Consider the following 24,347-nt stretch of genomic DNA (forward strand, 5'->3'; position numbering starts at 1 on the left):
GCAACTACTTATGTTTCACCGAACTTTTCCATTGAATTAATCCATAAATGGGTAACATAAGCCAGAATATCACCAGTGGATCGACACTGACGGAATCCATACTGGCGATCGTTGATCAGACAGAAGGTTTCTAGGTAGTTTAAGAGTTGGCGGTTAATTGATTTCTCCATTACTTTAGAAAGAGTAGAAGTAATTGCAATGGGATGATAATTGGATGGGAGGGATTTGTCACCCTTTTTAGGAACTGGCTGGATATGAGCAAATTTCCAAGCAGAAGGAAAAACACCTTTAATGTGAATAAGAAAGTGAAAAAAGGTGACAAAGAATAGGAGTAAGTTCGGGAGCACAGGTTTTGAGAACAAGTGGAGAAATACCATCAGGACTTGGAGCTTTCTTAGCATCAAGATTCATTAAAATTCTTCTGATATCCTTTTGACGGAAGACCACAGGAGGCATTGAATGGAACGTGTTGGGAATGGTGGGAGGTGTTTTACCAAGATCATTAATACATGAGCTGGAAGAAAAATGGGATGCTAGCAGGTCAGCTTTATCCTTGGCTGAAGTGACAACAGAACCATCTGGTTTCGACAGAGGTGGGAGCAGAGATGGGCAAAAGTTGTGGCCAATAGCTTTGGCAAGAGACAAGAATGCTCGGCTACCATTAGGGCAAGAAGCAAGTTTTCTACTCTTAGCCTGTTCAAACTCTAGTTTGGATTGATTAATAACTGCTTTACAATTGTTGCAATCTTTAGTGTAGGCAGAAAATGAAACTGAAGAATTAGAAACAAGCCAATTAAGATATGCAGCATTCTTCTCTTGAACAGCTTTAGCACATTTATTGGAAAACCAAGGTTTAGATAAAGGACAAGATTTTAAAGTGGAGTGTGGGATAAAGGATTCCATTCCTCCAAGAATAATTTCACTGACACGATCTGAGCAAACGTTGACATCAGAAGTTTTGAAACAGTAATCCGACCAAGGAAAAGAAGAGAAGAAGTCTCGCAGGTCATCCCATTTTGCATTCTTGTAATGCCAAAAAACAGAGGTTGGGAATAGCCATGAGATAAAGGTTTCATTGGAGAAGAGACAATCACCAAGTTGTGATCTGAAGTGCCAAAAGGACCTCTCACTTCGACCATGTACTTAGAAGGGTTGTTTGTGAGAAAAAGATCAAGCGTATTGGCTGTATGATTAGGATTGTCCTGTATTCTTGTAGGTAAATGAACAATCTGTGCTAGGTCATTAGTAATTGCCAAAGCCTCAGCATCTCGACCTGCTGGGTCGGTGTGACTAGAAAACGGAAGCCAGCTGGAGTTGTGAACATTAAAATCACCAAGGAAAATTACCTCACTGTTAGGAAAGTTGGACTGGAGAAAGTCTAGTTGCAAAGAGAGGAAGTCAAAGAGCTCCAAGTGATTAGTGGAGTTGGGAGAACAGTAGAGACAACAGATGAATTTGACACAGTGAGGTAGAGAGATTTTAAGCCAGAAAAGATCAAAGAGAGAAGATTCCAAATTGCCAAGTCTCTGACAGGGAATATCAGAATGGATATATGCACAAGTACCACCTTTGAGGCGAAAGGAATCATACTGCGAATAATTTGGACATCTGAGATGAGCAGTAGTTGATACATACATCACATCTGTATACACAGATATAAATGCTTTTAATAGTCATCATATACGTCTTTTTCTTTACCTGTTTTTACCTTGATTTTCTTGTTTTTCATTCTTTTTATATTTCGACATAGTAACCTATTTGGTGGTTACTGCTGTGTTTAATATATTTAAATATTTGACTTGGTGCATCTTGACCATAGTTGCTATTCCAACATAAAAACTGAAATCACTAACTCACTCAATCTGTCTCTGGAAAATTTAATTTTCCCACAGTAATGCATAACTATCTGATTCATTTGATCTGCAGTACACTTCAATTTCGTTTTTTTTTTTTTATCATAACTTGTCCCACCAGACATACTCATTATTATCTTGACAGTCTCACATCAGTTCAGAAAAATGTATTGAATATAATTTACTTGACTGATGTGCTTCACAATTACAACCATAATGCCTGTTTCCCTTTCTATAATATCTGACTTTCTTGTACAGATTGCATTTCTTATATTCAGATTCGGCATCCAGTATATCAGGATGACACGATTTCTGATATCGTTGTTAAATTGCAGTATTATTTTTTGCATGAAATTTATCATACAGTATTTTTTAAGTGTACAAACATATAAGAGGCAATCTTTTTTGAATTCTTAACACAAAAAGGCTGACTCACACTTCTGTTGTAGTTGGCTATTACAATGATTTCTCCCCACAAATTTTCCTGTTGGATTAGTTTTAGTCCCTGTGAAAAACTGTACAGTAATTTCCTATTATTTTTCCCAGAGTTCCATGCTCTTATAGCCAATTAGAATGCTTACTGTCTGTAATTTTTATCACAATAAAATTGTTGGTCTGTGTATCACCCTCACACTAGCAGATTCCTAAAAACTCTTACTACTGTCTTATTGACATCAGCAAATATTCTTAATATCTCTTTATATTCAAATGTATCCATCTCTACAAAAGCAATCCATTTTCTCTACAAGTGCATGCCATGCTGATAAAATTTCTAATCTGTAAGCCTTTCATGGTCTTTTTATACTGGAATTGATTGATGAAGCTATGTCCATAAATTCCCTCCTGTTGTGTCTGTGTGAAATTGCAGACGCTTTCACAATGTGTCCTAATTCATGACTTTTTCTCAACATGATGTGTTACTATACTGACAGTAGTAGAGAATGAAAAGTACCTGGGGATAATTGTGCTGCAGGCAGATATGAAGTTTTCTGAGCAGTGCAGATGGTCTGCAAGAGTAGCTCATGGTATCTTGTCAATGATATTCAGGAATTTTTCTAGCAGGGATAAGGAGGTGATTATCCCCTTGTATAAGGCTGTATACAGTACCTTTGAGTACTGTATACAGGTCTGGAGACCTCATTTTAAGAAGCATGTAGAGCTGCTAGAACGAGTACAGAGATGGGCAACAAGATTAGTGAATGGAACATGGTTGCTTTTACGAAGAAAGGCTTAAGTTTTGCAAATTACAGTGTCTGGAGACTAGGCACCTGTGAGGTGATCTGAATGAGGTGTATAAAGCTTTGAATGGTTTGAGCATACTCAATGCTGATGGGATTCTTACTCTTGCTCAGAATAATCACCTGAGAGGGCATAAATTGAAATTGAGGAAAGACAGTTGTAGGATAGATGTGCAGAAGTTTGCCTTTAGCCAGCTGGTGGTTGATTGCTGGAACAAACTTCTATCTGTCATTGCAGAAGTTGATAGCTTAAATAGATTCAAGGCAGAACTAGACAAACATTTGGAGCTAGTGAGTAATCAATGGACACTGCTCATCGTGGACTAATGTTATTAGTGGAGTCCCTCAGGGCTCAGTGTTGGGTCCATTATTGTTTTCTGTATTTATAAATGATATTGATGATGGTATATCAAGCTTAATGTCCAAGTTTGCAGATGATACAAAGGTTGGCAGGGTTGTCAAGGACACTACTGACACTATGCTGCTGCAACAGGATCTGGAAAGGTTGAGCAGATGGGCTGAGAGGTGGCAAATGAAGTTTAACATTGACAAATGTAAAGTACTGCACATGGGAAACAGCAACCCCAGAGCAACGTATCAACTCTGTGGTACTACACTGACAGTGGTAGAGAATGAAAGGGACTTGGGGGTGGTTGTGCAGGTAGATATGAAGTTCTCTGAGCAGTGCAGACGGGCTGCAAGAGTAGCTCATGGAGTATTGTCAATGATATACAGGAATTTTTCCAGCAGGGATAAGGAGGTGATTATTCCCTTGTATAAGGCAATGGTCAGGCCACACCTAGAGTACGGTATACAGGTCTGGAGGCCTCATTTCAAGAAGGATGTAAAGCTGCTGGAACGAGTACAGAGAAGGGCAACAAGATTAGTGAATGGAACAAAGGGGTGCTCTTACAAAGAAAGGCTTAAGTTTTGCAAATTACAGTGTCTGGAGACTAGGCACCAGCGAGGTGATCTGATAGAGGTGTATAAAGCCTTGAATGGTTTGAGCATGCTCAATGCTGATGGGATTTTTCCTCTAGCTCAGAATAATCACCTGAGACGGCATAACTTCAAATTGAGGAAAGACACATGTAGAATAGACGTGCGGAAATTTGCCTTTAGCCAGCGGGTGGTTGGTGGAACAGATTCCCATCCCTTGTGGTAGAGGTTGATAGCCTAAATAAGTTTAAGGCTCAGCTGGACAGGTATTTTGAACGAACAGAGGGGTGAAGTGGAAGTGGTTTTTTTTTTTTTTTTTTTTTTTTTTGGCAAATGCCTCTACTAATGCTAATGCTAGTGGATGGGTGAAATGAGAAGTTTTTTTTTTTTTTTTGGCTGATGTTATATAAGCTTGCTTCCTTGCATCATGTGCCTTTACTAATGCTAATGATTTCTGTACAGTTAATTTGGTGGTAATTAGGAAAGTAGATTCCCTTTGAATTTAAATGTGTAATAATACAAAAAATTTCTTATTAATGTGTTTATATAATTAACATAATATTGCTCTTGTTTCTATAGTAATTACAAAGGTAATAATGATGTAATTCATTTCTTGGGGGAGGAGGGAGAAGTTCATTAATCAGAATTACTATTTCTTGTCAATTAAGGAAATAGATTCTTCTTTAAAAAAAGTTAATAGCAGTATTTCTTTAATGATCATATTTTTTAAACCATAATAGAAGGATCATATTAGTAAGATACTTGATTTGAAATATTTTTATTTCAGAGATTTGAAGGAACTCAGCTCTTTAATTCTACTAGTCTAGCTGCACTTTATACTTCCTTTAAAAGGTAAAATTATAGATAAAACATTTTTTGGTTAACATTTATACCTGAACAAAATGAAGCATCTTTCTCCTTAAAGGGCAGTGTAGTATATAAATTTGTTAAAGCACTGCAGAATTCAAAGACTATCATCATATGTTCTCTGCTCATAACAGCCAGCATTTAATCACATCTCCATTTCTCCTTCAGTTGACAATACACTCTAGCCTCAATCAGATCATCCATAATTCCAGTTCTCTTTCTTTCTTTTACTTCTTCAGCATTTCCCTTTCATTTATATCCCTTAACCCAGCAACTAGTAGTGCAAACCAGAGTTGCAAAGTAGTGGTGTAGCACTGTCTTTATAAAAGTTTGACTGTATCCCAACACTTTTCATAAAGAGGCAGACAAGCATTCACTGTCCCAAGTGAGGGATATCCAACATACTCTTCAGTCCTTAAATAAAATATCTGTAAAGTGGTTTTTCTTTTTAATTTCTGGAAAAAAAAGAAGAAAAAAAAAAAGAAAAATAAATATATATATATATACACTTTGCTGCCACTTTATTAGGTACACCTACCTAGTAGCATATTGAGCCTCCTTTAGCCTTCAAAACAGCTTCAGAATTCGTCTAGACATGGATTGAACAAGATGCTGAAAATGTGCAGGAATGGAATACCATGCAGACATGAGTGTGTCACGTACTTCCTTGAGATTCGACGGAAGTGTAGGCCTGCAGCGAACAGCCCTTGCCAGCTAATCCCAAAGATGTTCAATAAGATTGAGATCCATGGACTGAGTGGGCAACTGCAGCAAAGAAAAATCATTGGAACCATTCCATAGTGATCTGGGCTTTGTGCACTGGCACATTATCCTGCTGGAAGTAACCATCTGACTGAGGATAAACTGTCAACACGAACGGATGCTCTTGGTCAGCAACGATGTTTAGGTACAATGTGGCATTCAGACATGAATCTATGGGTATCAATGGACTCAACGTATGCCAAGAAAACATTCCCACACACACTGCCCCCACCACCTTGCACAGTAGTCATCAGACATGATGGGTCCATAGATTCATGTTGTTTTTGCCAAATTCTGAACCTTCCATCAACATGAGGCACCAGGAACTTCGACTTGTCAGACCAAGCAACTGTTTTCCAATCCTTGATTGTCCAGTGCTGGTGTTGCTGTGCCCTCAGGAGGCATGCTCTCTTTTTCATTAATAACAAAGGTATGCAGTGTGGCTGTTGGCTGTTGGAGCCCATTAGCGACAAAGTGCAACTAGTGGTCCGTTGCAATATTTTGTTCTGCACACCAAGGTTGTTTCTGACATGATGTGCAACATTGTGGCCCGTCTGTTTGCTTGCACAATTCTAGCCATCCTCCTCTGACCTCTCTCATCAACAAGCGATTTTCTTCCACAGGAGTGCCGTTGAGAGGATGTTTTCTGTTCGTTGCACCATTCTCGATACACCCTTGAAACTGTGGTGCATGAAAAGTTCAGGAGAACTGCTGTTTCAGAGATGCTTTGTTCAGCACATCTTGCACCTACTACCATGTCACGTTCAAAGTCTGTTAGATCACTCCTTTTCCCTATTCTTGCTACAGTTTTTATGCTTAACTGATACTAGAAAGGTTGTTCTGCTGCATTTATATCCACAACTGTGGTCATATGACTTGCAACGTTGTGGGACAAACCATTTGTGTGCACAGCAGAGGTGTACCTAATAAAGTGGCAGCACAGTGTGTGTGTATATATATATATATACAGTGCTTTTTTTGGACGGTACGCAACAGTACGGTGTACCAGCACATTTATTAACAGTGAAGTGACGTGTGACATTTGCATGCAATGCCCTTCGAAATTTGTAATATTCCGTAAATTTTTTTCACATGTTTACCTACTATTCAAATAAGCTTAAAATTATTTAACTAAATTTGCATATTTTACTGTATCTGTAGAAATACAGTATTACTGTACTATATTTCTACAGATGATTTCTATAGTTTTTATATATTTTCTATATTTCTATAGTTTTACTGTATAACCTCTGTTTAACCAAGACCTTTTATAGCGAATTATTTTTAAATTCCCTTTGGTACATTTAAAATAGTTACTGTTGAGCGAAGAAAATTTTCGTATAATGAACGAATTAAGAGAGAATTAACTCGATATGCACTGTTTGCATTTCTGGCCTTCAGGTAATTTAGTGCTGCTGTGCCAATTTAAAGAGAGTTGAAGGGATTACCATTCTACAACTTAGTGGTACCTGGTAAAACCTATCTGACCACCTGTCCCACATACAGAGAACTCTCCCTGGTCAAGAGTGAGCAGATCAAGGTGTATTCCCAATGGGTACTGGCCCACCTGCAGTGGTGTCCAACCTTTTCCCGTACAGGGGCCATATTCAAAAAAATTCAAAGTTAGATTTCTTTAGTGTGTTACATTTTCCATATCTTGTTGCATGTAAAAGTAAAATTAAAAATATTTGAATAGTTTATTAAGTACCGTATTTCCCCATGTATTAAGACGCAGACTTTTTCGAAAAATTTGAGGTCTAAAAACTGGGTATGTCTTATACAGTGGTTGTAGATTTTTTTACGTGCATTTCCTGCTTTTTCACGCTTGTTGTCTTTGCACTCATTGTTTTGCACTTGTTACCGGTATATTAGGTTACGTTTTGCCACGTTCTGCCCAGAAATGGCTCAGAAAAGATTTTCGCACAGTGCTGAATTCAAGTTAAAAGTGATCCAGTTTGCAAAAGTGAATAAAAATCATGCTGCTGAATGTAAGCTTGGTCCTCCTCCAACTGGGAAAACAATCCGAGACTTGCTACTGGAAGAAGAAACCCTACTGAAAACGCCATGGCAGAAGAAGGCCATGAGAGGCAAGTCAGCAAAATGGCCTGATTTAGAGAGGGAATTGAAGATATGGATTGAAGAGCAAAGGTCAATTGGAATTCCTCTGTCCACAAAGATGGTTCAGCATGAGGCAAGAAGAATTGCTGATGAAAAAGAAGTTATTGATTTCAAAGGAGGATACAATTCGGGTTCATGAAACGGAATGGACTAAAGCATGCATACACACACACCAGACTTGCCCAAAAGATGCCTGAAAGCTATGAGCAGAAGGTCCTTGAATTTTATCGATTTGTCATTCAATGTCAGAAGACACATTAGTTTGAGTTGGAACAGATTGCAAATATGGACGAAGTCCCCCTTCAATTTGATGTCCCAAGTAACAGAACTGTTGATAAGAAAGGGGGTGAAAACTGTAACTGTGAAGACAAGTGGATATGAAAAGAGCCATTATACAGTTGTTCTAGCTTGTTGTGCTGACGGAACCAAGCTGCCTCCTATGCTGATTTTCAGATGCAAAACAATGCCAAAAGAAGACATTCCTCGAGGAGTGATTGTCCATGACATGGGTTGGATAGATCAGGATGGGATGAAGATCTGGTTTGAGAAAGTTTGGAGCAGGAGACTAGGTGGGCTCTTAGGCAAACCTGCCCTATTGGTGCTTGATCAGTTAAGGGCACAACAAAACACACAAAGAAGATTGCTGCAGAGCAAAAAACAAAACTTGCCGTCATACCTTGGAGGCTTGACATCCCAGCTCCAACCACTTGATGTCAGCATTAACAAACCCTTCAAAGCTGTCATGAGAGATGAATGAAACCAATGGATGAAGTCTTCTGGGGACAATTTGACACCAGCAGGAAGAGTGAAGAAACCAACTATAGGAGAAGTTTGTACCTGAATGAAAATATCAGGTTTCGGGATAATATCAAGATTGAGATCGTTGTCAAGTCATTTAAGAAGTGTGGCATTTCAAATGCCATAGATGGAACTGAGGACGAGGCAATATATGAAGACAGTGATTTGTCATCATTAGCATTAGTAGAGGCATTTGATGCAAGAAAGCAAGCTTATGCAGCATCAGCCAAAAAAAAAAAAAAAAAAATCAGACATAGATGAGGACAAGCTAATGGATGGGAGTTTTGACAGTGATGAGGAGTTGTATGAATTTTATGATGACTAAAACTTGAGTTCAATTACTTTATGTAATACATTTTTTTTTCGAATTTCGGGCCCCAAAAATACGGTACAATAAATAATTACATTTAATGAGAAAATTTTTTTGATAATAACAAAATTTAAAAATGCTGTTTTAGTTCACTTTCCTCGTGGGCCGTAGGTTGGACACCTCTGTGAATCAACTGTAAACGTCCCGTTCGAGAATTAAAAAAGTGATTTTCTTTTACTCCGACAAATAATCATCTGTTGTTTCGCAGAAGTGCGTTATCCACATTTTTCAGTAAATTTTCTCTCTCTCTGTTTACATGGTCACAGTACCTGAATATCCAAATGACACCGACATTTTGGACAGTTTAAAAAAAAAAAAAGAAAAGAAAAGAAAAAATTCAAATTTAAGAACTAGTGACAATACCGATGACGAGAGAAGGAAAACGAGGACAACGAAGGTATTAATCCTTCTAAACATGAATTGTTGGCATTTGGTAAAAATGAAGTTAGAAAATTGTCAATTAGGTTACAGTTAAATGCAATTCGTGGATACCTAATTGATAAGAAGGTTTCGGAAGAATTGTAGCATTTGATGAACGCTCTGAGTATGATACTAATTTCATCAAGTGAATGTGAACGTGGATTTTCACAAATGAATCTGATTGCCAGCACAACTAGCGCTTCGTTGATGACAAAAACAGTTTCTTCATTACTGTTTCTTAAAACTGTAGGTCCACCACTGATCCACTTCGATCCAGCAAAATAAGTCGATTCGTGGCTGCTTCAGAAACGTCATTCAGCAACAGTCACAAAAAAAAGAAGAAAAGAAGTCGGCATAGGGTGTCAGATGAGAACTTAATAAAAATTTTAAATATTCTACAAAAACTTTATTATGAAATTATTTTTACTTATGTTATTATTTTTTACTTATTTTACTCACATTTTACTTATTTTTTTATATACTTGTATAATAAATTTATGATTAATAAACTGTGTTAATATACTTAATTTGTTGTTCATATTTTAAAAACATTACTACTAAAGTAACAATATCAGGAAAAAAAAATTTAGAGTACTTTTCATATCCTTTTAATTTTCAATTTTTCTAATAGCAAAGAATGAGTACTGGCACCTATTTTGTTTACATGAAAAGCACTGTATATATATTATTAGCTATATGGTTGCAAGGAAACCTGAGGCTTATGCTGCACCAGCCAAAAAAAAATTCCCGAGTTACCCTGTGAGAGAGCGTGTGTCAAAGTAGAAGGGAATCACCAAGAAAGAGAAGAATGATGATATCCAGCTCAGGACCCTGGGTGTGCCAAGCCCATACTCACCAGATGTGATTCCCTGGGGTGATATATATATATATATATATATATATATGATGTGATATATATATATATGATGTGTGATATATATATATATATATATATATATATATATATATACACACACACACACACACACACACAGTGTGTGTGTGTGTGTATAAAACTGGTACTTTCAAGGGGGGGTACCACTAAATTATATTATAATTGGCATTATTTTAAATTTTATATCAGTTTTATTAATTGGATTTAAAGTGCTAAATTACATAAGGAACTATCGGCTACTGTTTATGTCTTATTACTTTTACTTCCCCCTCCCTGTCGGTTTATTTTACGTTATTTTTATGTTAATTTTCGCTCTACAGTTTTTGCCATACTACTGGCTTAGTTTTGTGTTATTTTGTTTTATTTTGAATTATCAGATATATATACATATATCCGATAATTCAAACAGGGTGTCTCAAAAATACACGGCATAACTTCAGGAATGAGTTCCTCATATGTAGACAATAAAAATATTTTATATCAACATAGTTCTGGAAATGCTTGGTTCCCGAGTTATTAACAGGAATGTCTTATCTCCCGCAGGTGATTTCCTTCATCACAAGGTACTGACAGAATCTGATGGTTTCCCATTTCGACCATGTACTCAAATCAGGAGCAAGCGGATATGCTTTTTATGTACGGTTTGGTGGATGGCAATGCTCTGGAGGCTCGTCATTTGTACCACGAAAGGTTCCCAGAATGAAGATGTCCAGACAGGAAAACGTTTGAAGGTATCCATCACTGCCTTTATGAACATGGGACCTTTACACCTCGTGCTGCCGACAGAGGACGACCAAGATCTACGACTCCTGAAGTAGAGGAGGAAATTTTGGATGTTGTATGCCACTCCTGGAGTCAGCACATGCAGAATAGCAATGCAACTGGCTGTTCAACGTCGACTATTTGGAGAGTGTTGCGAGAACACCAACTGTATCCTTACCATCTGCAATGGGTACAGGCCTTGTCAGCAGATTACCCTGCACAATGTTCTGCTAGTGGTATTCAGGCCTGTATTCAGGCAGAAACTGGACATTTTGAACAATTACTATAAGGTGATGTGAACAGTTAAGTGTCATAGATAGACCTTCAAAACTCGGAAACCAAGCATTTCCAGAACTATGTTGATATAAAATATTTTTATTGTCTACATATGAGGAACTCATTCCTGAAGTTATGCTATGTATTTTTGAGACACTCTGTATATAGAGTATATATATAGTAAAGTATAGTAAACCTCTGTATAGTAAACCTTTCACTAATCTGGATTAATTAGGGATAGAGGTCATCCGGATTAGTGAAACAAAAGATAGCTCTAAAAGACAAAAAAAACTTAGAACACAAATAAATGGAAAATTTAATGATATAGGTAATGCTGATTAAAATAAATAAAAAAATATATATATCACTATATACCTTTATTTAAAAACTGTAAAAAGATACCACATTTATCCATCGGTAGAAAACTCAGAAGTTGTACTTGTTTTTGAACGTAATAATGCAGATTTATCTTGTTTCAAGTTTTGTCTTGATTGTATTATTATTTCATTTAATTTTTTTAAATAACTCAACATCTTCAGCATCACCACTTAGGGCTTAACCACAAATTTTTGTGGTTAAGCCCTAAGTGGTGATGCTGAAGAGTTAGCCACAGCCATCCCGAACTGCAAGTAAAATTGTGTAACTTCAAGTGCTTTGCAAACTTTTCTGCTGCTGCTGCCTTTAGCTCAACACCATGCATGCCAAAGCTCCTTGATTGTTGCTGTGAACACCACTAAAAAGGTTTTAGGGCTAAAAGCCTCAGACTACAGAAAACTCACTAATGGAACAAATTAGTGCATAGAATCATGTGAGTTTGTAGTAAATCACTGAAGTGGATGAAATTGCATTGTGTGTGATTATATCTTATATTGTGAATGTCTTCACAATGAGTTGCTCTGATATTAGCTCTCCACTGGGGAAGTGTTGCACTACCTCGAAGCCGACCGGGCTAGCCGGGTGGGTAAAGTGCCTGCCTGGCGGCGACCCAAAGGTCGCGGGTTCGAATCCCGCCTCGGGCTTGGATCAAAGTACTGCAAAAACCTTGGGAGGTGCATTATGGCCACAGAAGCTGATGCACCAACAACTACAAAAAAAAAAAAACGCCTCGAATGAGCAACACTTCCCCAGTGGAGAAGACTAACGTTATTCATTCTCAGCGGATACCACCACATCCTATTGTGAATACCTTCACAATGAGTTGCCTAGGTATTTAGTGGCATTCACAGCAATGATCAAGTGGTGTTGAGCTAAAGGCAGTAGCAGAAAAGTTTGCAAAGCATTTGAAGTTACTTGCAATTTTACTTGCAGTTCAGGATAGCTGTGGCGATTTAGACAAAGGCCCAATATCACCAATAGAAAAATTTGTCGTGAAGCCCTATATGACGATGTTGAAGTTATTGAGAAAATTCTTCAAAACCCGTAATTATAAAAAATATGTTAACTTATGTACATATATATGTATAAAGAAGTGCGTAAATGAAGCAATATCAGCAATAACATCCTTCCAACTCAAAGTCAACAACGATACTGAGAACAACACGCAAGACAATGTAATGTATGTTCCGTCACTCTCTCTCTCTCTCTCTGCACAGTCAGAGTGACTCGTCTGCCTTCGTAAATTCCATGTGTCTTTCAAAATATTCAAGTGTGAAAAGAATTTTTATATTTTTTTATAAAAAATTAAATAGACATATAAGTTGGTGCAAATGCATCATGTCTATATGCAATAAATAAATCGAAGTTATTATAGTGGCACCATTTCGTTACATCACATATTGTGGAATACACGAGTTTCCTATCTAGTAAAACTTTGAATAAGTAACACTTCTCCAATAGAGAAGACAATCGTTGCTTATTCTTATGGGTATACCACCACCACCACCACCCAAATAGACGTTTCAGGGCTATTTGGCCCTTCATCTGTGTTCCAGTATGTATTCTATTCTATAACAGCTAACAACCCCAATTCTATAACACCTAACACCAATATTTATCAGTGATATTGATGAAGGTATATCAGGCGAAGTTTGCAGATGATACAAAGGTTGGCAGGGTTCTTCATGACAGTAATGACAGTGTGCTACTGCAACAGGATCTAGAAAATTTGGGCAATTGGGCTGAGAAGTGACAACTGAAGTTTAACATTGACAAATGCAAAGTACTACATATGGGTAGAAGTAATCCCAGAGAAACGTACCAACAGTGTTGTAGAAGTAACCCCATCAGAACACTTAGCGTGGTATAAAATGAAAAAGACCTGGGAGTAATTGTGCAATCAGATGTGAAGTTTTCTGAGTAGTGCAGACAGGATGCCAGAGCAGGTCAATGATATACAGGAATTTTGCTAGTAAGGAAAAGGAGGTAATTATCTCCTTGTATAAGCAATGGTCTGGCCATGCCTTGAGCTGCGTACAGGTCTGGCGGCCTCGTTTTTGTAGAGGTGCTTGTGTGTGTACAGAGAAGGGCAACAAGATTGGTGAGGGGAATGAAGGGGTTTTCTTACCAAGTAAGGCTTAGGTTTTGCAACTTGCAGCACCTGAGAGTTGATCTGATTGAGATGTATAAGACCTGGAATGGTTTGAGCATGCTGAATTCTGATGGGATTCTTCTGTTTACTCAGATTACAAACTCAAGGGAGCATCAATTCAAATTGAGGAGAGACAGTTATAGAATAGATGTGCAGAATGCCTTTAGCCAGTCAGTGGTTAATTGCTGGAAAAAACTTCCATCTGTGGTTGTGGAAGTTGATAGCTTAAATAAATTCAAGGAAGAACTGGACAAACTTTTAGAAGGAATGGATGTGCGAAATTTGTGTTTTTTTTTTTTTTTTTTTTTTTGGCTGATGCTACATAAGTTCATACTCCTGTTTTCTTGCATCACATGCCTCCATTACTATTACTATAACCCAATTATGAAAATAATTCCACAATATGAGAGATGCCAATGGTGTTTAATTAATAGTTCAATACTTAATAAGAATTCAGGACTAATTCCTCAGACTGTGGGAATAGAGATCTCAATCATGTCTATATGCAGTAAATTGACTGGAGTTATTATAATGACATCAATTCATTACATCTCCTATTGTGAATACCTTCACATTAATTAGTTTCACAATTGGGTTGTCAGCTGTTATACCAGCAGGTACCTACCCACCCACCGATGAAGAGCAAATAGTTCTGAAACAGCTGTTTGGGTGGTGATTATTATTATTATTAGCTATATGGTGCAAGGAAGCCTTGAGGCTTATGCAGCACCAGCCAAAAAAAAAAAAATTCCTAAGTTACCCTAAGAGACAGAGAGAGAGAGAGAGAGAGAGAGAGAAGAGAAAAGTAGAAGGGAATCACCATGAAAGAGAAGAATGATGATATCCAGCTCAGGACCCTGGGTGTGCCAAGCCCATACTCACCAGATGTGAGCCCCCGGGGTTAATATCCACTGAGAATAAGTAACAGTAGTCTTCTCTGTGGAAGAAGCAGTATTCCTAGAAGTTTAACTGGAAAATAGAAGTAGTAGCGGCAAATGATGCAAGAAAGCAAGCTTATCAAGCATCAGCCAAAAAAATAAAATAAAATAAAAACTATGCACTTCAAACATTCATACCCTCCCAGAATTGCCTAGTTCTTCCTTGCGTTTATTTAAACCATCCACTTCCACAACAACACAGGGATAAGGAATGCAGAATTGGAATTTAGAGAGTACAATGTGTACAGAAAGGATAGACAGGTTAGAACAGAAGGAGGGGTCATGCTGTTAGTTAAGAAACACATAAAATCTAAGGAAGTGCATCCAGATGGCCCAATCATGAATGTGGCCATAAATCCACACCACACTGTCACTTTTGGAGAATGCAATGGGACCTCTTGGATAACTCGAGAGTTTCTGTTCCCCAAATGCGACAGTTGTGCGTATTCATTTGTCCATTTAAGCAGAAGTGGACTTCATCACTCCAAAGGATGTTCCATGGCCAAGTGATATCCGCTGTCATTCGTGCCAGAAATTGAAGTGCATATGTGAAACGAATATCTGCATCACCATGTTTTAGCTGCTGTAGCATGTGCATCTTGTAAGGATAGTACTGCAACACTTGACTCATTACTAGCCTTACAGTGGAATACGGCATGTCCACTTAAAGAGAAACAGCTGGCACACTTGCGCTACCACATGGAGATTGACTTGATAAATCCACGACAGCCATAGCCACATCTTCAACATGAGAGGAGTCCACTCATTTTCAACTTCTACCTAGTTGAACACCAAGATGTCCTGTCGCTTCAAATTTTGCAATCATTTTGCAGACAGCACAAACAGTCATAGGTCCACATCTTATGTGCTTCTTACGGCTGAATTCTCTGATAGCCGCAGCTGCATTGTTGCTGTTCTGATAGTACAGCTTCACTAATAGCGCCTTTTCCTGCAACATTGTAGGGCATTGCTGCTGTAGTTTTTTTTTTTTTTTTTTTGGTAGTTGTTGGCGCATTGGCTTCTGTGGCCATAGTGCACCTCCCACGGTTTTTGCAGTACTTTGATCCAATCCCGAGGCGGGATTCGAACCCACGACCTTTGTGCTGCTGTAGTGCAGGCAAGCATCTACTGTATGATTTTGGAGACTGCTTTGCTTTTATACAATGCAGTAGAGCTGTGTAGTGGCACTGTGGCAATAACTTACAATTATGCAAATAATGTAAGTTATTTGCATAATCGTAACTAAGATAGTTACATGCCATATACTGACACAGCACCATACGGTGACAAATTTTGTAACTAATTTTTTTTCCCCCCAATAAATGGCAAGTGCATTCTTTATTGTTGTCTAAATTTCTCTTCAGTACAATCCTTAGAACTCGCTCCAGGGCCCTCTACATAGGAATACTTTAATTTTAACAACCCTGTACTAATATTGTTGGTTCTCTGTTTTGAGTTTTTATGCCTGACTGTATCATCTAGCAAATGATAAGATGAGTGACTGTTTCTTTCTTTAGTTCTATGATGTTATTTAAGTATTATATATACAACTTGCAGTGATATTTCTGTTCATTTTATTTTAACTCTATTTTTATAGTCCAAAAGGACAATTGGCTGTATTGTATACACCGTATATTGAACATGTTACAGGAGAAAGATATGGTAAGCTTGTTTTTTTTTTTATTATTGATTAACTTTATGCCTATATGCTCGGACAGTCAGAGTAACTCCCCCATTTTCTTTCTTTAACGAAAGCTAATTTAATTAATACGAGCTAAAAAACCTTGATTTGAATAAAATAAGCTTAATATAGGATTTAAGGGGAATGTTTGAATGTAATGGCTTGATGAAATCAAATAAAATTTATATGCTAATGCCCTTCAATTTTGATCATTGAAATCTTTCTGCTCCTGCAGATTGAGACCATGTATATCACTGTTCTGTCTAAATTGCTAATATCTTTTAAATTATATAGCATCACTAGAAAAGGCAAATCCACTTTACCTTTAAGAATCTTGCTAGCTGTTTTCAAAACTTAGTGGCATCTCGTCAGTTGGCAAGTAATCTGTGTTAGAACATATGCAGACCTTTGGATTTTGAATAATGTATTTTGTCTAAGGGAATGAAATGGATGTTCGATGAACTTGATGTGAAAAAAGTATAGTTATAAATTATCAAGTAATACAGAGGCCTACAGTAGATAAAAACTAGTCTGCAATAAAGTCACAAAGGAGGTTAGGAAAGCTAAGGCATATTACAAAGAAGTCCCTGTCAAAGAAAAGCAACAAAGATTCTTAACTTTTCTAAACACCAGAAGGAAGAAAAGAGACGAATTACATTGGACCACTAGATATTAGCATTAGTAGAGGCATATGATTCAAGAAAGCAAGCTTACACAGCATCAGCCAAAAAAAAAAAAAAAAAATCTTCCCATTTCACCCATCCATTTGCTCCAGATGTTTATCTAGTTTAGCCTTGAATTCATTTAAGCTCTCAAAACTTCTGCAATGACAGATGGGAAGTTTGTTCCAGCAATCAACCAACCACTGGCTAAAGGCAAATTTCCGCACGTCTATTCTACAACTGTCTTTTCTCAATTTTAATTTATGTCCCCTCACACAATTCATCTGGGCAAGGGGAAGAATCCCATCAGCATTGAGCATGCCCAAACCATTCAAGGTCGTATTATTATTATTATATTATTTCTCCCTGATTGGAGGTTCCACCTTGTGACGGGTATTGCTACCAAGTACACAGGATGGTCGTTGTTATTGTCTGGTGTTACTGTTGGTAAAGGAACTTTCTGACTATCCTATAGGTGTTCAGGATTGCGAATTTCTGGAGTTCCTTGTAGGTGTTCGCTGGGAGACCTATTGCTGCAATGCTGCTATGTAGGGTCTTTGGCACTATACCTGTGGTTGATACGATGATCGGGATGGTCATTACTTGTTCCATATGCCACATCTCTTTGATCTCCTGTCTTAGGTTCGTGTATTTCCTGATTTTTTCCCCATGGGTTTTCTGCAGGTTGCCAGTGTTGGGTACCGCTATGTCAATCAGATAGGTAGTCTTTTCCTTCTTGTCCACAAGGGTTACGTCCGGTCTGTTGTGCGGGATTGTTCTATCCGTTATTATGGCGTGGTCCGAGTACGGCTTCTGGGTTGGGGTCTCTAGTACTGCCTGTGGTTCGTACTTATAGTATAGTACACACTTTCTTTACTAACAGATTAGAAAGAATACTTGATGAGAATCAACCGAAAGAGCAAGCTGGCTTTAGGACAGGATTCTCAACTATGGATCACCTTCACGTAATATCACAGCTAATGGAGAAAGCAAATGAATATAAAACACCATTATGCCTGGCATTTGTGGATTATGAAAAGACATTTGACTCCATACAGCATAAGGCAATGTTTCGGGCACTGGAAAGACAAGGCATAGATACCCCATATATTATGATTTTGAAGAAAATATATGAGAGTGCTACCTCCTTTATTAGACTAGACAAAGACAGTAGTACACTTAAATAGAAAGGGTGCAAGAATATTTGCTGATGCTATCGAGGCAGTGTTAGGTGGGTCGGAAAACTGCTAGCTTGGGGGAAGACAAAGACCAATAGATTGACAGTAGCCACTGGCAGAGGTGAAAGATATTCTTGCACTGCTTCTATTAGGATGAGCAGAACCTGAAAAACAAGATGCATGGTATTTCAGAGACTGCTGGGAGCCATTGCGGTACGAGTAAGCACATGGGTTGTGTTAGGGTAGCTAAGAATAGAAACAGGTGCAGGTATACTTGCGTGTACACCAATGCTAGGAGTTTAGTAAATAAATTTGATGAATTTGAGGTATTGCTCAAAACATCAAAGGCATATATTGTTGGAATATGAGAGACGTGGTGTCACACAGATATAAGGGATGCAGAACTGCAATTTGGGGAGTACAACGTCTACAGAAAGGATAGACAGGATAGGAAGGGAGGAGGGGTTATGCTATTAGTTAAGAAACACATAAAAACCAAGGAAGTGAAGCCAGTCGACATCGCTGGACAGTGCAGTGTTGAGTCAGTTTGGTGTGACATAAGCATTGGGAGATCAAAATTGAGAGTAGGAGTGTGCTATAGGCCTAATGACTCTGATGAGTATAATAAGAAACTGTACAGGGAAATAGAGTGGGCCAGTAAATCACAGAGTCTTATAATGGGAGATTTTAATTTCCCAGATATTGACTGGAATTTGCGGGCTGGTTACTCACACACTAGCAGGGCTTTTGTGGATTTATTGGATGATTGTTTTCTACATCAGCATGTTCGGGAGGCAACTAGAAGGAGTAATACTCTTGATTTGATTATCAGCAGTGATTCTTCATGCATTAAGAATCTGCAGATAAATGAACCACTAGGTGGCAGTGATCACAGTGTGCTGAAGTGGGATTTACTCAAAGAGGTAACTACAATTAGGGGTAAAGGGAAGGGTTATTGCTTCCGTAAAGGCGACTACGATGGACTGAGACAGTATTTAAATTCTATACAGTGGGACCAACTGATGATGTTACCAACAGCAAATTCAAAATGGGAAGCATTCAAAGAACTTATCTTGGAAGCTACTAGGCTATACATACCAACTAAGAAATATTGTTCAAGGTTTAGGCCAAAATGGATGTCAGATGAACTAATGAGGCATATGGCAGAGAAGAAAAATGCATGGGATACTTACAAATTAACACATGACACAGAAGCCTATGATAGATACAAGTTGATATGCAACCAAGTTACAAAGGCGGTTAGGCAGGCGAAGGCAGATTACGAGAAATCCTTGGCAAGGGATGCAAAGAAAAACAGCAAAGAGTTCTTTACTTATGTAAACTCTAGAAGGAAGGGGATGAATCAGATTGGTCCACTTGATATTGATGGGTCAACTGTTGATGATCCTGCTCAGGTAGCTAACAAACTAAATGAATATTTTGCATCAACATTCACACATGAGGAGTTATTCAGCGAGGGGAATGCCAGAGGTGTATTCATCTCTAGCAGTAAGCTACAGAATCTTGAAATAACTGGGAGTAAAGTGGAGGAGAAACTGTTGAAGATAAACAAGAAAGGCACGAAGCAAGAAGAAACAAGAAAGGCACCCGGGGTTGATGGGATCTATCCAGTTATATTAAAGGAGGCAGCAAAGGAAGTAAGCAAACCCTTAGCCATAATTATGAGAGCTTCCTTGGACTCAGGGGAGGTATCCATAGACTGGAAATGTGCAAATGTGACCCCAATTCACAAAGGAGGATCAAAGGCTGACACAAGTAATTATAGACCTGTGAGCTTAACTTCTGTTCCAGGAAAATTAATGGAGGCACTGGTTAAAGAAGCACTGCAGGATCATTTAGACAAGACTTCAGTTATAGCTCAGACACAGCATGGTTTTGTTAAGGGGAAGTCTTGCCTGACCAATTTGATTGGATACTATGATGCAGTCACAAAAGAACTGGATGCAGGGAATAACTTTGATATTATATACTTGGATCTTAGAAAGGCTTTTGACACTGTTGCACATGGAAGACTGCTACACAAATTGGAGCAGTGTGACATTGGAGGCAAATTGCTGCTGTGGATAAAGGGGTGGCTGAGGGGGAGAAAACAGAGAGTGGTAATCAATGGACACTGCTCATCGTGGACTAATGTTATTAGTGGAGTCCCTCAGGGCTCAGTGTTGGGTCCATTATTGTTTTCTGTATTCATAAATGATACTGATGAGGGTATATCAAGCTTAATGTCCAAGTTTGCAGACGATACAAAGATTGGCAGGGTTGTCAAGGACACTACTGACACTATGCTGCTGCAACAGGATCTGGAAAGGTTGCAGCAGATGGGCTGAGAGGTGGCAAATGAAGTTTAACATTGACAAATGTAAAGTACTACACATGGGAAACAGCAACCCCCAGAGCAACGTATCAACTCTGTGGTACTACAATGACAGTGGTAGAGAATGAAAGGGACTTGGGGGTGGTTGTACAGGCAGATATGAAGTTCTCTGAGCAGTGCAGACGGGATACAAGAGTAGCTCATGGAGTATTGTCAATGATATACAGGAATTTTTCCAGCAGGGATAAGGAGGTGATTATTCCATTGTATAAGGCAATGGTCAGGCCACACCTAGAGTACTGTATGCAGGTCTGGAGGCCTCATTTCAAGAAGGATGTAGAGCTGCTGGAACGAGTACAGAGAAGGGCAACAAGATTAGTGAATGGAACAAAGGGGTGCTCTTACGAAGAAAGGCTTAAGTTTTGCAAATTACAGAGTCTGGAGACTAGGCACCAGCGAGGTGATCTGATAGAGGTGTATAAAGCCTTGAATGGTTTAAGCATGCTCAATGCTGATGGGATTCTTCCTCTAGCTCAGAAAAATCACCTGAGAGGGCATAAATTCAAATTGAGGAAAGACAGATGTAGGATAGACGTGCGGAAATTTGCCTTTAGCCAGCGGGTGGTTGGTTGGTGGAACAGACTTCCATCCCTTGTAGTGGAGCTTGATAGCCTAAATAAGTTTAAGGCTCAGCTGGACAGGTATTTTGAACGAACAGAGGGGCGAAGTGGAAGCGGTTTTTTTTTGGCTGATGCTGCATAAGCTTGCTTTCTTGCATCAAATGCCTCTGCTAATGCTAATGCTAAATTTAAAATCGAGAAAGGAGTTCGACAAGGAGACACAATATCTCCGAAGCTGTTTACTGCTGCCCTTGAGGAAGCTTTCAGAATATGAGACTGGTCGCAGAACGGAGTCAATGTGAACGGAGAGTACTTAAACCATTTACGATTTGCAGATGACATTGTGGTTATAAGCCACGATCCCAAAGAATTAGAGGAAAATCTTAATCAGTTATGCACAGTTAGTAAGGATTTTGGACTAAAGATGAATATGGCTAAAACAAAAGTAATGATAAACAAGTATGCCACATTAAGGGAAATAATGATTGAAGGAGCAGTAATTGAAAAGGTGTAGTCATATACTTATCTGGGACAAGTTATTAGCTGTAATAATGATAAATGGCTGGAAGTCAAGAGAAGAATAAATTTTGGATGGATGGCATTCAGGAAATATAGTCACATACTGAAGAGCAATATCCCAGTCTGTCTGAAACGTAAAATAATGAACCAATGTATACTCTCCACCATGACTTATGGAAGTGAAACTTGGGCACTCACCAAAAGAATGGAAGAGAAGCTGAGAACTACACAGCGAAGAATGGAACGAATTATATTGGGAATCAGACTGTTAGATAAGAAGAGAAACACATGGATTAGGCAGCAAACTCAAGTAAAGTACATTCTTATCAAAACTAAAGAACTAAAATGGTCTTGGGCAGGACACATAGCTCGAAGACATGATGACAGATGGACTAAGAAAATAACAGAATGGTACCCAAGAGGAGCTAGAAGAAAACCTGGAAGACAAATGCGGAGATGGATAGATGAAATTCATGAGTTTTTGGGTAGTAAATGGATGGCCAGTGCTCAAAACAGAAGGAACTGGAAAGTTGCTGGAGAGGCCTTCATCCTGCAGTGGATTGAAAATGGCTGATGATGATGATGATGACACACTTTCTTTGGTCAACTGGTATTTCCTCACTAGCTTCTGATGTATTATCCTGTCTACCTGGTTGTGTCTATGAGTGTACTCAGTCTGGGTGATCACCTTACATCTCACAGTGATGTGTTGGATCATTTCTGAGGCCAGATGGCATCATCGACATGTATCATTGAACACTCCGGGCTCCTTGGCGATGTGTTTTCTATAATTTCTGGTGTTGATTACCTGGTCTTGGATGGCGAGCATGAATCCTTCAGTCTCAGGGGAAGAGTGTCCCACTCGTGAGCCATGGATTGGAAGCAATTTTATCTGTGATCTTGATGGAGATCATTGTAGTGTCTGCCATGGAATGTCTTCTCTGCCCATCTTTTTAGCCTCGTTTGTGCCTCCTGCTAGGGGAGACTCTTCGCTTAGGGGTATACCACTTGTCTATCTTCGTTATGGCCTGGTGAAATGCGGCGGTGTGTTTCTGCAAGTAATCCTTCAGGTTAACTATCGCTGTTTTCTGTTGCTCCGGGCAATTGTCAGTCTCTCCACGGCAGATCTCAGGTGGTGTTGGTGGCTCTTGGTCATCATTGTCCTTGTCTTTCTCATGATATCCTCCAGCGCGGTGTTAGTCCAGTCTATGACTCCAAAGGAGTATGTTAGTACTGGGACTGCATAGATGTTTATGGCTTGAACTGTGTTCCCTCCATTCAGCTTTGCTTTCAGCAGGCTTTTGAGTCTCTGATGGTAATTTTCAGTCAGGCAGGCTTTAATTTCCTTGTGCTGTGACTGCTGAGCATGCATCATCCCCAAGTATTTGTAGGCCTCTCCCTCTGCCATGGCTTCGATCTCTTTACCAGTCTGCAGCTGGTAGAGACCAAATTACATTCTAATATTATTGCTGAATTCTTCAGTGATCTGCTGTAGTTGCTTCTTGTTTCCCACGTAGAGCTTGTTGTTATCCATGTACATCAGGTGGGTGAGGGTGTAGCAGTTCTTCCTTCCTTCTTTGAGGTTATATCTGTACTTACTACTGTTGAGCATGGTGGATATCGGGTTAAGTGCTAGACAGAACCACAGTGGATCAGGGCATCTCCCTGAAAGATTCCTTTCCTGATAGGGATTGGCCTGGTTGTGATGTTTTGACCTTAATGGTGGTACTCCATTTCGCCATCGTTTCTCCTAGGAAGTTTGTCACTATTGGATTGACTTTATAGATGTTCAGCGCCTCTATTAGCCAGCTTCACGGAGTCGAAGGCCTTGCAGTAATCAATGTAGGCTGTGCACATGTTGCGGTGCTCCTTGTAGGCTTGCTCCATAACCACGGCATCTATGGTTAATTTCTCCTTGCATCCTTTGCTCAGCCATTTCCATCCTTTCTGCTGTTCGGCCATTATGTTCTGGCTCTCCATGTGGTCTGATATCTTCTTGGTTATGTAGCTGGTCAGGATCCTGTACATTTTTGGGAGGCAGGTGATTGTCCTGTATTTCTCTGGGTTTCTTGTATCTTCATCTTTATGCTTCAGATCAGTGATTCCTTGAGTAAAAACTTTGGGATTGTCTCTGGGTGCCTTATCATTCGGGTGAACTACTCTGCCAGGTGCTTGTGTGTGCAAGTGAGCTTCTTGTACCAGTAGTTGTGGGTGTTATCTATTCCTGGAGTTCGCCAGTTGTGAGAGTTCTTGATTGTCTGTTTTACTTCTTCCCGAATCTCCCACCCTCTCATTTTTGTACATCCTTGGTTGTCTTGTGTTTTAGTTCTATCAGGAGACTCAGCTGTTATGTCTTACTTCCCTACTCCATATGTTTTCCTAGAACTCCTCGATTGTCTTCTGCTCGGGCGGTCTGTTCCCTTCTTTTCCATCTTCTCCGAGATTCCTGTAGAAGCCTCTTTGGTCCTCATCATAGATTCGGTTATTGATATTGGATCAATTGGTCTATCTTGACTCAATTCTTCTGTTTTCTGCTGAAGTCTTCTTTCCCAAGCTGGTGGTTTCTTCTGTTTTCGGTTCTTCTGCTGC

At 39.0% G+C, this 24,347-nt stretch overlaps 1 protein-coding gene across 1 annotated transcript in view; it reads left to right on the forward strand.

Annotated features, from left to right (window-relative positions):
• Positions 1-24,347, forward strand: part of LOC150076556 (pre-piRNA 3'-exonuclease trimmer-like) — a 242,892-nt gene that overhangs the window by 84,756 nt on the left and 133,789 nt on the right. The window contains exons 6-7 of the mRNA XM_090387382.1: positions 4,818-4,882; positions 16,361-16,425. Of these exons, the coding sequence (XP_090243508.1) occupies positions 4,818-4,882; positions 16,361-16,425 (130 nt within the window). The remainder of the gene's footprint in view (positions 1-4,817; positions 4,883-16,360; positions 16,426-24,347) is intronic.

This window comes from Mastigoproctus giganteus, chromosome 13 (assembly GCF_048544385.1).
Source record: "Mastigoproctus giganteus isolate SK-2022 chromosome 13, ASM4854438v1, whole genome shotgun sequence".
In the NCBI taxonomy this organism is placed as follows: domain Eukaryota; kingdom Metazoa; phylum Arthropoda; class Arachnida; order Uropygi; family Thelyphonidae; genus Mastigoproctus; species Mastigoproctus giganteus.